This window comes from Pangasianodon hypophthalmus, chromosome 25 (genome assembly GCF_027358585.1).
Source record: "Pangasianodon hypophthalmus isolate fPanHyp1 chromosome 25, fPanHyp1.pri, whole genome shotgun sequence".
NCBI lineage: Eukaryota > Metazoa > Chordata > Actinopteri > Siluriformes > Pangasiidae > Pangasianodon > Pangasianodon hypophthalmus.
In genome coordinates this window covers 11,471,549-11,490,174 of record NC_069734.1, presented here as the reverse complement: position 1 = coordinate 11,490,174, position 18,626 = coordinate 11,471,549, and the positions used below count along the sequence as shown (strand labels likewise).

The 18,626-nt window shown below is 40.5% G+C and overlaps 1 protein-coding gene across 1 annotated transcript in view; it reads left to right on the top strand.

Annotated features, from left to right (window-relative positions):
• cdh16 (cadherin 16, KSP-cadherin) overlaps window positions 1-18,626 on the top strand; it is a 44,031-nt gene that overhangs the window by 6,338 nt on the left and 19,067 nt on the right. The window contains exons 5-9 of the mRNA XM_053229607.1: window positions 3,084-3,242; window positions 3,713-3,909; window positions 12,369-12,494; window positions 15,072-15,222; window positions 16,084-16,296. Of these exons, the coding sequence (XP_053085582.1) occupies window positions 3,084-3,242; window positions 3,713-3,909; window positions 12,369-12,494; window positions 15,072-15,222; window positions 16,084-16,296 (846 nt within the window). The remainder of the gene's footprint in view (window positions 1-3,083; window positions 3,243-3,712; window positions 3,910-12,368; window positions 12,495-15,071; window positions 15,223-16,083; window positions 16,297-18,626) is intronic.

Genomic DNA, 18,626 nt, shown 5'->3' with positions numbered 1-18,626 from the left:
ATGTCAGGGATAGCCTTCTTTCTCTCTTTCTTTCTTTTTTTTTTTTTTTTTTTTTTACCTTCGTGAGAACTAAAAGTTCTAATTCACCCCTTCCAAACACACATGCTGAAACCTTTAACAAAGTCACAAAGAGACAGTGACATAGTATTTGCTATAAATACCTTAATGCCACATCAGTTCTTTTCCTTTTCTCTACTGCCCGTTAATGCACATATAGATTTTGGAGCTATACTGTGCAGCTTGTGACTATGATCAGAGCTACAGTTTTTCTGATCTCCAAAGCTGTGATAGACTCCTGTTTTCTTCTTCTGTTCCTTCTCTCCACCACAGTGAGTGTGTCCATTTCATCCTTGGGTGGCACATCGAGTCTGTGGTCTGCTAGCTTAGAGTGTACTCTAGTTGCTAATTTATCTTTTTAGCTTGCACTCTGCAGTGCCCAGGATAGCTAGTGTGTTATTTTCAGTGGTCCGCCCTGGATCACAGGATAGGAGTATGTATGTCCCTCACTTGCATCCAAGGGAGCTATTGCCACTAACAGGGCTGGAGTGTGTGTGTGTCTCTCCATCTCCCTTACACTGCCAAATACATCCTCTCTGAACTATTCTCTCAGCACTAGAGCTGTGCTCTGGTTCATGGTATAGGGGCATGCGTGCTCCTCTTTTTCCCTACTTCCACCTGAGCTATGCCACTAACAGAGCTGCAGCATATGTGCCCGACACAGTCATGCACTCAGAGTCAACAGTTTTTCACAGACCCTGCTGGCTAGCAGGCCTGTAATAAAAGGCCCCTAAGAGGCCTGGTGCTTTTTGTAAACACAGAGCCAGAGCATTCTCTCTCACCCCACCAAATTCTCAGCGTCCCAACTCAGAAACCAGCCACCAGCTCTATTCTTGCTGTCTCAGTATCAACATAATCAGGTCGCTAGCCATAAACATTCAGGTCTAGTGCCGGATGACATCCAGTACAAACAAAGAAACACTCACTGAGCATATGGACATCAGACATGGCTCAGTTTAAAATAGCTAATTTTAGGGTCCTATAGTGGAGCCCTCCTGATAGCACAGGATCCAAACCCTGTCTATGGCCATGTCTGGAAGACTCTTCCTTATAGAGCTTGAACTGGCAGATGAGCAGACTGTTGCCTGGCTCCAGACTCAAAGAAGGGACTAGATCAGCTTCTACAAGCTCACAGACACAGCAGGCCAGACCAGCCATGACTGGCACACTTAAAATGGCAGTAGACCAATTTGGGTTAGATACTGTGGTTCAACCTGTAGCACTGAACATTCTCTTCCACTCGCTGGTTGTCACTGAAATATTTGTATCCCAATGCAGGGATTACATCGACAGCTATGTGGCAGGTTTTCAACAGCCATCAGCTACATGCCAAGTTCTACCAGGTCCTATCGTCAAATGTTCTCACAGATACTTTTACTAGTGGTTCCCTTTGAAGACTTATCATCTCACACAAACAGGTAGCTGTTGCACTCCTGGCCAGACTGTCTGTGCCTACGGGTTTTGCCCCTTGGACCAGTGAACAACCAGGAAATGATCCAGAATTCTAGAGCCTCTAATATGTGGGCCTTGTATGCTCTTGGGTGGGAATTGCTTAAAAAATGATATGTGTCCTGCAGATTCAACCTGGTGCACTGCTCAAAACTCAAAGTGCTAGCCTTCTTCAGGGGCTGCTGGATAGTCTCAAGTTCCTACCTTGACATCTGAAAGTGTATGTTGTGGCAACAGATGGCACCTTGCTGGGAGCTCACAGGCTTATGACATTGTTTCTAAAAAGAGCTAGGTACCTCATCCACCTCTCTCAGGGTAGGAGAACTGGCATTCTATGAGGAGTGTTTCATCCTCATGGGCACCACTGAGAGGCATGTTGCTCCAGGAGGTCTGTGCTGCAGATACCCTAGGTGAATCAGTTCCTCATGACCTTGTGGCGGGGATATCCAGGTGTTAGACACTGCCCCTGTCATTAGGAGTGAAATAGAAGGCTAGTTACAAATGTAACTGTGATTCTATGCACACCAGATAACTGAATAAGCACTCAGCATATAGGTTCCAGGAAAAGAATTGACATGGAGTGAAGGTATATGCAGCAAATACTGTCACTTTGCAACTTTGTTGAAGGTTTCAGCATGCATGTGCACATGCATGAGAGGATATCCATGTGTTGACAGTGTCCATAGAACCACAGTTACTGTAACTAGCATATTGTTTATATTATTTGTCAAATGCTACTGGGATTCGCAGTGACTAGATAAACTCATGAGCATTACTGCAGTGAGTTTATCTAGTCACCCCATAAAATGGAGGAAAATGGGGAATCTGGCCCATGTTCCTAAGTCTAAATAGCTTGCTAGACACAAATGCCCAACAAACATAACAGGAGCCCTCTTGACAAATCACCTACTTTGCAGCAGACATAGTTCAGTGTTATTCTCAAAGTTACTCTATGAATCAATGATTTGGTGGAAGACGTGGCTCAGCTTAAATCACTGATCCAGGAAAAGAAGCTCTGTGACTTGAAAGGTTTGCACATCTAAACAGAACCCTTCTTATACCTCAGGTGTCAGTCATCCTTCACAGCCCTTATCAGATAAGCATGAGGATGCTATGTCTATAGCTGCCTCTGGGAGGTTCTTCCTGGATGAGTCGCTACTTTGAACTCAGCAGTTTCTGGGAGGGGTTTGGTTCTGGCTAGTTAAGAGCTTAGGTACTACACAATATTTATCTTAACCTAAAGGGCCATATATGTCACTAAAGAAGTCAAAGAAGTCTGTTTCCAAACTGTATTTTTATGTCAGGATGGAGTAAAATGAAGGTAAAATGGCTGTCCTCACTACTAATTATAACAAAACAAGAAGTAAGCTGCATAATCAGTGCAACCATTGTAGAACAAGACATTTTTAAAGCCATGAGCTTTTATAACACTTTAGTTCTACCATTATGTTTTTTTTTAAAGTAAGAATAAAATAATATTAAAAATCCTTTTTAATAAAAAAAAAACAAAAAAATGCACAATTGTGCCAATTGAAGCAGCTGTGTCTCATGTCCTGTCTTTACTTCTCAAAACCCAGGTATCCCATTCATGCAAGTGGGGGCTTTAGACCGTGACGACCGAAACACACCCCATGCTGATCTGCGTTTTCGCCTCCTAGACCAGATGCCTCGAATCCCGGCCAGTCACATGTTCCACATAGATGCCACTAGTGGGGAGGTGTCTCTCACAGAGGATGGTAATGAGCACGGGGATTGAATCCCAGTTATATATCACCCACATATCTGTTGTGACTCTATCCAGTCAAATCCTGATAGGAATCAAATCAGGGTTCAAAGAGCCAATACTGTATGTCACTTTATTTGAGCGAGTTGATGAGAACCTAAAATTTACAGTTGCTGTTAAATAGCACTGCTGACTCTGATATATTGCCTGTATTATTGCCTATAAATTGCAGGGTGTATGAAACACATTTATTGTATATGTACCTGCTTTAAATTGCTGTAAGATTTTCTGTATACCTTCATACAAATTTTAATTCATACACATTTAGAGCAAAGCTTTATAATCTGTATTATAATGGAGATTAATGAACAAAATGTATTCTAAATCCTTTTGTATGGCTCATGTATACATGTGTTTTCTTTTCAATTGCAATATGTATTGTCTTTGTTTAGCGTGTTTGGATATTTGTGTGTTTGTCTGCAGGTGCTTCTGCTCTGGACCCTGAAATGTGTGGTCGCTATAAACTTTCAGTGATGGTCCAGGACATGGGTGGGAAGGCCAATGCTTTCTTCTCCACTGGCACTGTGCTGGTGGAGGTGACAGGGAACACGTGGGCTTCACCCGACCCAGTCAGATTGCAGGAGAACCTACCAGGCCCATACCCTATCCCCATCTCTCAGGTTACACACAGCACATATACACAATTAGATAGGTGTTCTGTTTTGTCAAATGACAAATAAGTCACTAGACTCACAAGCTGACCTCCCAGAGGATCATAATTTTCCTATATTTAATAGAAAAATTATTTCATTGTTTTATTTTACAAACTTGCTGTATGAATCGTCTGTCTGTATGTCTATGTATCTAGCTATCTACTACATTATTTCTATGAGCATGCATGGTGTAGTTTTACACTTTACTCAGTAAGTGGTAATTACTGGGTTGGTTTCTTCATCTGTGTTGTCGGGACAAATTATTGCATATTCTCTCTAGTGGGGCTGTGGCTAACGTGAATACAGCTGTGTGTAGCAGGCTAGTTCAAAAAAGAGTTTACCTTCTCTGAAGGTAACTCTGTACACTGAGGATATAATAACATGAAATGTATTTCAGTCTCCATTAACATTGAAGCATGCTGTCAGAGTGCAGATCAGACTCATCCGAGGGTTGAACAACAGAAATGCAGCTTGTTGAATAATCCATGGTGCAACGCTAAAAAAAAGTCATTTTCAACTGTAATAAAAAGCAAAATTACGGCTGTTTATGGTACATGTGTTGTGAACTGAAGTGAATTAGGCCACAATTAGGCTTACCGAACTGGCAAAAGAAAAACCTCTTGAGTGATAGCCTTTCAACTTGTTGGCCACTTTCTGCAATAATTTAAGTTCTTTCGAGTGATTGCTGGCATTTGAGTTTTCTCTTCAAACTCTTGCCCGCCCTGTTTTACCCAGGCCCACCCACTGTTCAATTTCTGGCTTCGCCACTGCTATGGAGCAATCCCACTATTGAGCCCTCTGTAAGAGAGATGATTTACACTATGCTCTTAGTGGTGTGGCACCAAGATAGACCAAGATATGGGACGACTCTCCACTAACTTGGTTTATACATGCATTTTGATTTGCGTACTAGAGGAAAGTGTGGTGTCAGGTGTGGATAGAACAATCTACTCTGCCAAATGCATACAACTCTGCAGAGTCTGCCTTGTGTGGCTGGGTCAGTCTTCAGCCCTGCCACCAAAGAGGCCCTGAATAGCAGGGGTGCAGGTTTCTGAATCACAAAACCAGCATGGTCAAATGGACCACTTGTATGGTACCCAGTTCCATGTTACAATGTCCACAAGGGTCCCACCTGCCTCACGCAATCCCCTCATGCCCTCACACCCCACGAGGTGGGCCCCAGACAGCACCCCACACCAATAAAGAGTCTCACAATGAATCTTTATAGCCAAAAACATTGCTAATTAGACAGCAGGCTCAGCTCAGTTCTTCTACCAGTTCCCAACCATTTCAGGGCTCAAGGACTTATTGATATGTGACCTGAAAAAAATTATTTGTTCCTAAGAAGTTTGTCCCTCTTGTACAGAGGCAGGATCGAAGAGTTGGACCCCAAAGTTCAAAACAAGAGGTTCTATTAAACTTACTTCTGTGTTTGGAAGAAGGCTTTTGTCCAATTCTAGAATGGAGAGGGCTGAACTGGTTTCTAAAGGTTCCTAAGCCTCCTCATTTCCTCAGCGTGTGGCAGATATTATTAGGCTTTCCAATCAGATTCAGCCAGACTGTCATGTGTGATACTAGTGTCTGTTGAAGATGCTAAGACCGAAGACAACAGCTGCAGTGGTGATCCCGTCAGGCTCTCTGGAGCTATGAGATTTTCAGAAGAGGGTTATAATCCTGGGCCCCAAATTTCATGGACAGAAACATGTCTTTGTCTCAGCATTACGAGCCCAAACACTAGCTTGTTGGAGATGCAGTGCATTCCTAAAAATGGAGTGTCATGTTGGTCAGCTATAAAAAAACATAAGGGACTCCAGCAGCTCTTTGCTCCTTGCATGGAATCTTCTCAGGTGGGTCCATCCATGACTAGCCTTACTGCGAGCAACTCATCTACCAGGACAGTACAATAGTGCAAGATATTGTTGAGGAGTGGTATGTACACCCAGATGTGGTAGCAGAGGCGCAGATGGACCTCATATTTCTTATTGTGGTTCTCCCTGACTATCTCACTACCTATTATACACTTTTCCTCCTTCTTCCACTGATTTTTCCCACATTGCACAGCAACTAGGCTAGAGAGTCCTGATCATGGCCCCAAGATGGTCTGCAAGATCTTGGTTTCTACTATTGCTTTTGCAAGTGGCCAAAAGGATGTGTTGGTCCACAACTGGCCTCATCACCTATTATATGTTTTTCCTCTTCTATGACTGATTTTTCCCTTCTTGCACATAATTCAGCAACTAGACTAGAGAGTCATGCTCATGGCCCCAAGTTGGTTTGCAAGAGAATACTACTGCTTTCACAGTGGTCAGAACACTGTGGCAGCTTCCTCCCCAAGAAGATCTACAATCCCAGAGAGGCAGCGAGAACTGGCACCCTCAGCAAGGTCACCTGTATCTGTGGGTCTGGCCAGATTGAATGACTAACTGTGGTCTGCAACCTAGTTGTCCAGGAAACACTCCTGAACACAAGGGCTTACAGCACATGGGCTTCGTATGTCCTTAAGTGGAAGTTGTTCTGTGACTGGTGTTTACCTCATCTGGACCGGGTGCATTGCCCAAAACCCTTAAGTACTAACTTATCTTTAAGAACTGCTAGAAAGCTCACCGTAATTAAAGCTTCTAATGTTGCCAAATAACTGTTGTATTCAAAAATAAAAGAGTGTGTCAGTGAGAGGTTGAACACCATGTCCAGTTCTGGATTTACAGCCAAATGCAATCAAAATAGTCTAGCAAAGGCACTGAGAGAGATAGAGAGGCTTAATCTTCTGCATGCAATCATTCAAAGGATCATGGAGTATTTTTGTACTTTGTTTGTGTTAGGCTTTGCTCTGGGTTAGAGCACAGTGGGAAAGGATTTCACGTGTCCGTCTTCACGGCTGCTGTTAATCAGGCAACACAGATATTTGATATGTACACTTATAAGCAGTGCCAGTCTCTCTTATATGCAAACTACACAAGAATGACATCATAACATTTATAAAGTTACATATAAAGTTATTTATTACATAGCCCTACTATACATTTCCAAATAATGTGGCAGACAGGGTCCCCAATAGTCCTAATCAATTTGTAATTCAAATCAAAGTGTGAATGGTTATGTCAAATGTAACAGCAATGGACCAAAACTTATCAGGGGCTGAAAAATGAAAGAAAATTTGTGTCACCTCAAACAAGGCAAATGTTTATACTGATTCTCCATCTACTAAAGTGCTGCCAATGTGCATATTTTTTTTCATTATTTCCTATAATGTGGTAATGTTGAATGTAACACAAAATTAATAAATTCAGCAGTGAATATATCTGAGTGAAGTATTTGGTGCAAGTTCATAGGGTAGTGGTACAGCTGCTGAAACTGCTGGTGAGATGAATAACTAATTCAATTCAATTCAATTTTATTTGTATAGCACTTATAACAATGGACATCGTCACAAAGCAGCTTTACAGAAATAAATACATTCAAATTAAATTAAACCAAAATAAATTGTAAATATGTGCATTTATCCCTAATGAGCAAGCCAGAGGCGACAGTGGCAAGGGAAAAACTCCCTGAGATGATATGAGGACAAAACCTTGAGAGGAACCAGACTCAAAAGTGAACCCATCCTCATCTGGGTGCTAATAGATAGTGCAATTATAAATAAATCCCTTCTAACTGTGTACTACATGCACAAATATTGCAATTGTGCAACCAGTAAATTCATCACAGTTTTCACATGAAGTCTGTTTTGTTGAACATATCCACTGTCCACTGATGGAGACCTGAGTACAAAACCGCTTGCAGCAACCGCAGCCCCAAAGCCACCACAGCAATCGCAGTCCCAAGCCATCACAGTACAACTCCTCGTATGAGATCCCCAAGCCATCTCCATGGCCCTCAAGTAGCACCATCCCCAGCAATCCCAATGATCTTCAGGCTGTCCATGTGGGGTCATCCCCAGCAGCAGTGAGTGATCTCAACTGATGAGACCTCCAACCAGAAGTAATGCATCAGGAAGGATCAGGCAGGCCTAGAGAGCAGAAGGGATCAGGAGAACTAATATAGTTGAATGCAAAATTTTGCATAGCATAGGAGAAAATGAAGAAGGAAAACATTTCAGGCTATTATTCTTTTGATCATAACCCCTACAGTGAGGGGGTCAGTGGTTATGTTATGCAGTGGGGGACATTTTGCTCTCCTGGTTTGTGTTCGCATGTCCCCTTAGAAAGAAATATCACTGCACATCAATACAAAGTTAGTCTGACTGATCACCTTTATCCTATGTATGATGAAACATTTCTATCCTGATGGCAGTGGTCTCCTCAGGACAACTTCCCCCAATCCACAAGGCACAAGGGCTCACCGAATGATTTGATGAGTATCAAAATGATGTAATGTGATGTAAATCACATTCACTATTTCTCAACACAGTTGAATTTCTTGCTCAATCTCTGCCTTACACATCTTTGGTGCCTGGCTCTCAGTATAGCCTGATCTTTAACTTGTTATTCAAATTTTATTAATCAGCACAAAGATGGCATGAGAGAAGAGAAATCCAGGACAAGTGAGCCAATGAGAGAGGAAGAAAGGAGACAGCACGGTCTTGTAGTCCTCAGCACTATGGATCTTGTCTTTTGTTTCCATGAAATTTTAATTGGCTGGAAAAAGTAAGCAGCACTTTGCAGATCTCACCGCAGTGGAAAGGATGAGATAAAGCTCAGCTAGAGGTCTCGTTAACCATGGCCAGTAGGGGTTATTGTAAGGGAAATGAGGTAGTGTTCAAAGAAATAGTTGGTTTGTGTACTTATAGTCCCCCCCACCCTATTTTCTTTCCCCTCCTTTGTTCCTTTGTCCCACACACAGACCAGTGCAGCAGAAATATGATCACATTCTAAATTCATTGGTAAGCTTTTTCCAGATATAGCCTGTTTGCAGAATCTGTTTATGCAATGTGGTGAGAATATTAACACACTACTGAAGCAACATCTACCAGTTTTTGGCTGTAGTTGCATTCATTTAAATGTATTCATTTTGCAGACACTTTTTATCCAAAGCAATCCAAGCACAGTGAGCAGCTGGTGATTAAGGGTCATACTTAAGGACCCAACAGTTTCTCTCCAGCAGCCCTAGGTTTGAACTCACACATCTGGATACAGACGTGGAACCATAATTGCTGAACCAATGGAGGACCAATCATACTGTGCTGTGCTTTAGGTTTATATAAGACTGTTCAGCTACATATTTGTGAAATATTGCCCCAAACGCTGCCTGAACAGCAAGGTCAGCTGCTTTAGTTGCACACAGTGTAGTAGCTTTAATAAGTACAACAACATGAAGGTAAAAGGAATGAGTGCATATGGATGTCTGTGCATGTGAGGATGGAGCATGTCTGTCTATGTATTTGTGTGTGTATGTATGTGAGAGAGAGCATGTGTGCATTTCCATGTGAGGTAGGGACAATGGAAGCATATGGGTGTGTGTGCATGTAAAAAAGAGGAAGAGGAAGTGTGTGTGTCTGTCTGTCTATATTATTTCTCTTTAATAAAGAAAGACACTGTAATGCTGTAAGATTTTAGAGTGGGTTTAGAAAATGTTTGCATTTCTGAACTCTCAGTGTTGGTAAGTGTTCTGTGTGCACTCCCTAGAGCATGTGTGTGCACGTATAGTCATAGCACTGTAGGGCATTTTGCGTACATTTGGAAAGCCTCATTCTGCCTACTTTTTTGGGTGCTGAGATGTACATGTGGGTGGTGGGAGTCACAACTGTTACGACTTATGATGCTGAAAGACTAATGCCTTTCTTTTTATGGCAACAGGCCAACATTATCTCTCTTTTTTTTTTTTTTACTCTAAATGCATAAGAATAGAGCCGAAAAGTCCAGCAGAAACCTTTAAATCACATATACTCCAAAGGATGATTTAGTGTTGTCTTTAAAGTAGTTCATTTTTCCCCATTTTCCCCAATTTTGTCATCTGCCAGTTCCCTCCTACCAGCGAGTTGTCCCCTATCATACGACAGGTACCAACCAAGGAGGCTGAAGGCAAACACGTGCTTCTGAGGCGAATCACCCTGATCTGATTGTATAAGATGTTAACCCATGTTTATACAATTTAATTACATTTCACGTTCACATTCTTATAAGACTGGCATAGTCATATAAGAACCTATTTCACTTAACTCACATTCAAGTAGCAACAAAACAGCATTTCTCACTTGTTTTGCTATTTTTTAGCTTTTTTCATGGATGCCCCTTGTTCCTTGCCTGGTCATTTAAATTTCCAACTGCATTATCCAGATTTTAAATGTCACATCACTCCTCTAGACTGCACATCAAAACAACTTTTCCAAAGCCTTCCTTGTTGCATCCACTGATAATAAATTTCCAAATGCTGGATCCTCCTACATTAAGAGCAGCTAAATTAAGACCAGCTTTAGAAGTTTATCACCATCAGTGCATTACTGCTCACTTCATACAGCTTGCACTTCAAAGACCTGCATTATCAGACTCTATCCTGACACAAAAGTTAATCATTTGTATGGACAGCCGAAGCCTGGAAACTTAACAGATGACATCACTTTTGTTGTACAGCACCATTTTTAGAACACAGGGCAGCTTGTTAATCTCTTCCAAGCACAGCTGCCCTGCTGCAAAGCTCTGCAAATGTGTGCAGGTCCGTGTAAAGAGAAAGAGGCATGTACACAGACAGAAGGAGACAGGAGGCTTGGGGAGCCATCTCCATAACAAATGGAGAAGGTGCAGAAGCATGGTGGATGTGCACGTGGTAGTCATGCTCGACTCCAAACTCCTCTCCTAATTCGGTGCTTTTTCACACCCCGTCCATCATCGGCTGTCACTCTTTTTTCCCAGCGGAGTGGAAAATCCCTCTGTGGTTAGAGCAGCAGCTTTGTTTTGGCAACTGCTGACCTCGGTACACTCTCCAGTAACAGAGCTCAGCTCTGCCTCCTTACTGCTGTGGGGCTCTTCTAAACTTTCACTTTAACTCAAATATAAACATTATCTCTGTTGCACTGCTCCATATGGATTCAGCATTGTTTGTGGATTTTGTTCTTCTGAGCATGCTGATGCTTTCTGATACTTGTTGCATATGCTTTCACATGTGTATGAATGTGTTAATGTGTCAGATAAACTGCAGGACATCTGGCATGCCTTTTTTGTAATTCTAAAAGAAAAATAATTTCATTAATATCTTTGCACTTTTGTTCATTTTTATAGATAACAGGGTGCCATACAGTGTCATAAAACTCAGTCTATTTAGTATAATGAGCATTTATATGGAGAGCATGTAATGATAACCTGTTAGATATGAGTATTCCTTACATGTTTACTACATTAGTACTACAGTTCCAATACAAAAAAAAGCAAACTTGAGACACCAAACATGTCTTGGCTTGACTATGTTTGGTGAGAGGGGGAATACTTTAAATCATTTATTTATTTATTTATTTAACAAACTATCACTTTTCTCTCTGCACTATGCCGTTCCTTGGCCAATCCTTCTTCTTATGTAAGATTTTTATAAGATATAATGTGTTCTTATATAAGATTATGAAGGTGACTATTACATGTTTTATTATCTAATGTATTGGAGAATTGAAATCCTTATTAGTGGACAGTTCATGTGCTAGAGTGATGTCACATAACCTGACCTCATTTCTTTCGCTCACACTTTTTTAGTAACGAACAGGCTTGTTAGATGACACACACGTGAACTCCGGGAGACGTTGGTTGATTGGTCACCCTGTGCTTTCAGGGTTTTGGTTGTTGTCCAAATTTCCAGCTACAGAGTGCAGACCATTTTAAATGTCAGATTGCTTTCCGTAGACTACACTTTCCAAAACATTTGTCTCACTTTTATAAATTCTTTAAAATCGTGCAATGTCTCCACAGTGCCTCCAGAAATCCCCCCCCCCTTTATTTCTCTTCTTACCCTGTTTCTCTTTTTGCCCTGTTGATTTTTTGCCTCTTTTTGAAGTACAAAAATAAAGAAATAAAAGTAAATTATTAATACTTCTAATTATATTGTTTTATTTAGACTTCCTTAGTATTATTTGAAAATAAAAAAAATGTAAAAACTGCTTAACTGATAAGTATTCAACCCCCTTTCTTTTAGCAATCTAAATTAGGACTAGTATTTAATTTTCTTGAGCGCTCAAACTAAATGTGTTAAATAGTGTTCATTTGCTCCAAATACTTTGTCAGCTGTAAATGATAAAGTTTTACATTTGCCTTAGTTTACACTTGCACTTCATCAAACTGTGATAAGCCTCCTTTAGGTTCAGATTTACTCTGCATTCTGTTCGTTGAAAGTATTTGGCAGTTTCTCTGGAAAAGACCATCTGCCAAATGAGTAAACAAGAGAGTATGTGTGTGTGTGTGTGTGTGTATGTGTGTGTATGCATGTGTGCATATGTGTGCCATGCTCCTCAGGTGAAATGGAGTGGGAGTTTGGTAGAGTACAGCCTTGAGGGAGAGTTTCCAGAGATGCTTTTCACCATCAGTAGAGAAGGAGTCATCTATCTGAATGCCCCTCTAGACCGAGAAACCCAAGATCAGGTAAAGGCCAAACACACACACACACAAACACACAGAACATCACAAAACCCTTCAAATTTATTTGCACAAGTGTTCAGTTATGTAAGTTTATTTACTTGTTCTCTCGTTATTTATTGGTTCCTGTTCCTCGGCAGGAATTGAGGGACAACAACAGGATGTATTTCTGATTTTTTTTTATGCACATGAGAGGCATGGCTCATAAAGCAGTTATGCTTCCATTTTTACAAGGGTTTCAATTAATACCATCTGTGTCAGTGGCGCATTAGAGGTGCATAAAACCCGAGCCCACATATGCTGCCCTTGTATTAAACCTTTTCTCTATTTTTTTTACTAGTGCACATAAGTGGATCATAAACTGCATAGAAATCCACTGAAATCGCACCTGACACGACACTTTGTGACATTATAAGATCTTCCATTCTTATATTCAATTCAATTTTATTTGTATAGGGCTTTTAACAAGGGACATTGTCACAGAAATAAATACATTCATTTTAAATTAAACCAAAATAAATTGTAAATATGTCAATTTATCCCTAATTAGCAAGCTAGAGGCAATGGTGGCAAGGGAAAACTCCCTGAGATGATATGAGGAATTATTATACTAAGGTTGCATCTTTCTATACACAGTTAGCTTCTTTTAAAATAATAATCTATTATAAATGTGCAACATGTTTCATAGAAAACTATTTGTATGGCAGTGATACTTATAGATAACCAGTATATTCACTGTCTGGCTATCTCGTGTCACTTTTTATTGAGCTGTATTACTGCTACCCAGCTTCGGCTGTCCACATCCTCAATGTTTCATGACACCATTGTGCATTTGAGCATTAGTTTTACTGCACTAAACTAAGCATTAGCAAACTGACCTTTGTGCGTGCACTTTTATATTTCTGTGACCAACTCACTGCTCACAAGATGAGTTATTGACTCAGAACAGCCAATTTGATCAAATATCAACCAGGCAACCACATGCAGACATGTCTAGGCCTTCAGAATTCATCAGTTTGAACAAGGCTATAATACCAAGCATTATCAGGTTCGCAGATGGTTTGAAAATCAAACCATGCGATGAGAGAAGCGTATGGAAAAACTTGCCTCTGCTTTGGTACTTTGTCATTAATTTCATTAAATTGACTGTTGATGTAAAAAACTTAAGTGCATAAAATAGAAGTGTATGAAATACAGGACAGTAGCCTATAGTTAAAACCCCTATGAACCAGTTAGCTAGTTAACTAATGTAATAGCCTATTTAATCAACACAGAATAATTAAATATGTTAAACTTACTCCAGATATTGGAGAGCTCCATAGCTCTGGTTATCATACCTACTTTTTCCTTTTAAAAGAAGTCTAAATATCTTCTATTGAAATGTGTTTGCTATTGCTTCAGAAGGTTGAAACTGTGGTGCTACACCTTTAAACACTGTATTACCGATGTCTCCATCAACATTGTCAGATCAGGTCTCATGAGTAGGGGTAGGTTTATTCTAATTCATCTGATCAACCTGATCCAGTTGGACAGGTTTAAATTAAAACCATCTGCTTTCAGTCAACAATCAGTTCAACCTGGTAACATCTACGTCATGATTTCTACATCTCCTCCACAAGTGCATGCTTTATACCAGTACTACTTGGTTTGACAAGAGAAATGGAGTGATAAATTAGATTGAATTGAATTTTTTTACCTGTGAGACAACATTACCTCCTATCCCCCTCAACTTCAGCCCTGTTTAGACTTAAAGTTGTCCTACTACACATTAAACTGATCCTACCCCTCACCTTTTCAAATTATCTTGTACAATCGAGGCCAAAGGTTTACAAACTCCTGGCCTAAAGACATTAATACTCAATTTTTCACAACTCCACACGTTGTTTCACAACTCCACACAAATTTCTTTTTAATGTATATGAAAATATAATTATATTTTGAATTTTTAAGCTGACCTGTGTCAATATTTTGGATTTATTGTGCATTATACTATAAATCCATAATACTATTTCTAAAAAAAAAAAAAAAGATTTTTTGAGACATTTTTTAACCGACAATGGTGTTATGTAACGTAGTAAGTGCTGTAGTAGTTGTGCATAGTAGTTGCAAACTGTGGTTTTCATCTGTGTCAGAAAACATTTCATGTTTATTTTTTGGTTAATATTTGGTGGGCCATACCTATGTTTGGTGTCTAGAATGTTCTTCGCCATTCACATAGTTTTTTTTAAATGCTTTTTAGTTCTTTTCATTAACACTCTGAGGCCAGAGCCAGTGTTGGAAATGTTGTTAGAGTGGGTACTGTGAGTTTTGCTCTATTGTATTCTGGTTCTCTGAAACTCTCGCTGTTGGTTCCATTGTTTCGCTTTTAAAACAGATTGTGTGAGATCAGTGGCCTTCCATGCCTCAGAGAACAGACCTAAGTGTTAGCCTATAAATCTATAGTTACACTGAATTTTTGTGTTCAGTACGGGTGTACAGTGAGCTTAATGGAGGCGAGAGGATTGGATTCTGACTCATTTGGATAAAACTGTTTGCCAAATAAATTAATGTAAATATGACTCTTTACCTCTCCCTGTCTCTCAGTTCCTGATCAGCATAGTAGCAGAGAGGCCAGATGGCAGAAAGATCGCAAAGCCAGTAGAGCTGAGGGTCATGGTGGGAGATGCCAATGACAACAGACCGACCTTCCCACAGATGCAGTACCACACTGTTGTCAAGGAACTCGCACAGAAAGGTTGCACACACACACACACACACACACACACACACACAGTCACGCAGACAATTAATCATCACAGTATGATTACAAGAACACACTGGGTAGATTCTAGGCTAATGACACACTTTAACTGTGTATGATTAATTAATTAGATAGTCTGTGATCATTTCATAAAATCATAGAATCTGTGACAGTTATTGCAGAATGAATCACTAATTATTAAAATACAAATAAACATAAAGTGACAGATTTTGAATACTCATTATCATAATTGAGAGTAACAGAGTAAACTAAAAGTGTTAAATTGGCCACTTTATATTAATCTGAACAAGTGATGGTTAGTGGCTACCTTTTAGTTATTATCCTCAAACATGAAAAGGGTTTCTAGGGACCAATTTCAGTTGCTTATATTGATGATCACTGAAAAGAAGAGATACATTAGAATGAAAAGATTTTAGATTTCACAGTGTGCAGCAGTTTGCATTGCTACATACTATAAAATCTAAATTCAACCTAAGCTTTATAAACTGTATTATTTTGTGATAAAATGTTGATGGAATTAATTTGAGTGTGTAAACTGTTCAAAAGGACAAGCTATAGGTGTTACTGTATTCTTTTAAGAAACAGGGAGAGCTTAAAAATTTTAACAAGTTAGTATTTAACTTTATATGTGACAGGCAGGTTATTTTCGTGTCATACATAACATTAAGTATTATAACATTTTTGTGGAATTGTCATATCAAGCAATTTATTATTTAATATACAAAAAATCTTATGGTCTTCAAAACAAACTTGATTTTAATTAATAAATAGGATGTTAGGGTTATGGCTGGAGGAATTTGACCCTTCTCATTATATTTCCTCAATACCCAACAGGAACTGAAATTCTCACAGTCCAGGCGGCTGATAACGACGACCCCAAAACGGATAACGTGCGGATTTTTTACAGATTGGCAGGGCAGGTACCGGAAAGCCCGCGCCAACTTTTCCGCGTGGACAGAGATTCCGGGGTGATCACAGTGCAGGCTGACAATATGGAGGGCACGGCACCACAATACACACTCACAATCATCGCTGAGGATGCTAAAGGTTACACACACACACACACCCATTATAATCAACCATCAAGAAGAAGAAAGTATTTCTTTGTCACTTACACATTACAGTGAAATTCTCTTCTTCACATATAACTTTTTCTTAGGAAGTTGAGGTCAGAGTGCAGGGTAAGCCATGATATGGTGCCCCACTAGGGCCCAACAGTAGCACCTTGGTGATGCTGGAGCATGAACCCCCAGCCTTCTGATTAGTAACCCAGACCCTTAGCCACTGAGCCATCACTGCCCCAGAACCAGCAAAAAACAGGACTGAAAAGACTGACTGATTTGAAGTAATGTCCCAATATTTAAAGAAAATAGTGTGTATTGGAAAAACTGGAACGTGATCATGACTGAATCAACATAGGTTCGGTGAAGGAGGTGTGGTCTCTCTGCCTGCCAATCCTAATGAAATAAGTGTGGTCTCTCTGCCTACCAGTCCTAACAAAAGTAGGCTTTGTCTCTCTGCCTGTCAGTTGTAATAAAGTAGGTGTGGTCTCTCTGCCTGTCAGTTGTAATAAAGTAGGTGAGGTCTCTCTGCCTGTCAGTTGTAATAAAGTAGGTGTGGTCTCTCTGCCTGTCAGCTGTAATAAAGTAGGCGAGGTCTCTCTGCCTGTTGGTCCTAATAAAGTAGGTGTGGTCTCTTTGCCTGTTGGTCCTAATAAAGTAGGCGAGGTCTCTCTGCCTGTTGGTCCTAATAAAGTAGGTGTGGTCTCTCTGCCTGTCAGTCCTAATGAAGTAGGTGTGGTCTCTCTGCGTGTCAGTCCTAATGAAGTAGGTGTGGTCTCTCTGCCTGTCAGTCCTAATAAAGTAGGTGTGGTCTCTCTGCCTGTCAGTCCTAATGAAGTAGGTGTGGTCTCTCTGCGTGTCAGTCCTAATGAAGTAGGTGTGGTCTCTCTGCCTGTCAGTCCTAATGAAGTAGGTGTGGTCTCTCTGCGTGTCAGTCCTAATGAAGTAAGTGTGGTCTCTCTGCCTGTCAGTCCTAATGAAGTAGGTGTGGTCTCTCTGCGTGTCAGTCCTAATGAAGTAGGTGTGGTCTCTCTGCGTGTCAGTCCTAATGAAGTAGGTGTGGTCTCTCTGTCTGTCAGTCCTAATGAAGTAGGTGTGGTCTCTCTGTCTGTCAGTTGTAATAAAGTAGGCGAGGTCTCTCTGCCTGTTGGTCCTAATAAAGTAGGTGTGGTCTCTCTGCCTGTCAGTCCTAATGAAGTAGGTGTAGTCTCTCTGTCTGTCAGTTGTAATAAAGTAGGCGAGGTCTCTCTGCCTGTTGGTCCTAATGAAGTAGGTGTGGTCTCTCTGCGTGTCAGTCCTAATGAAGTAGGTGTGGTCTCTCTGCGTGTCAGTCCTAATGAAGTAGGTGTGGTCTCTCTGCCTGTCAGTCCTAATGAAGTAGGTGCGGTCTCTCTGCGTGTCAGTCCTAATGAAGTAGGTGTGGTCTCTCTGCGTGTCAGTCCTAATGAAGTAGGTGTGGTCTCTCTGCCTGTCAGTCCTAATGAAGTAGGTGTGGTCTCTCTGCCTGTCAGTCCTAATGAAGTAGGTGTGGTCTCTCTGCCTGTCAGTCCTAATGAAGTAGGTGTGGTCTCTCTGCCTGTCAGTCCTAATGAAGTAGGTGTGGTCTCTCTGCCTGTCAGTCCTAATGAAGTAGGTGTGGTCTCTCTGCGTGTCAGTCCTAATGAAGTAGGTGTGGTCTCTCTGCGTGTCAGTCCTAATGAAATAGGTGTGGTCTCTCTGCCTGTCAGTCCTAATGAAGTATGCGTGGTCTTTCTGTCAGTCATACTGAAGTAGGTGTAACCCACCACTCCTCAAAGTGTTTTTTTTGTTTGTTTGTTTGGAAAATACTGAATCATATTGTATTGCTTTATAATAGCTTTTATTTGTATTAAATTGTTTGTAAATTGACTATTTCACATAGGGTTTTTGTACATTGTATCACTGATCCCATATCAACATAGACGCTGTGTCATCTCACGAGAGCTGCACACTCCTATGTTATATTCAATAAACTCTGTTTGTGGAAAAAGATTTGAGCAAAGGTCTATGCTGCTCTTTTTTCCCACGAACTGAAAATGACCTTCAGTTTTTGGCCTCAATCTCAGATCATGCTAAATATCAGATAGAGGAAGCAAATGTGCACAAGACATGGTGTTTATAAGAAACAGTGCATTACAGTCCAGATGTCCTTGTTGGTATTTATACTGTGTTGTAGTTAAATACACTTTTGTATGAGTATTTTAATCTCACACACACATTAACTTTATGTGTCTGTTTACAGTGACAGTGTGATATGTGAGATGTGTCATTTTTGACAGGTGGTCAGGAGGGAAAGTG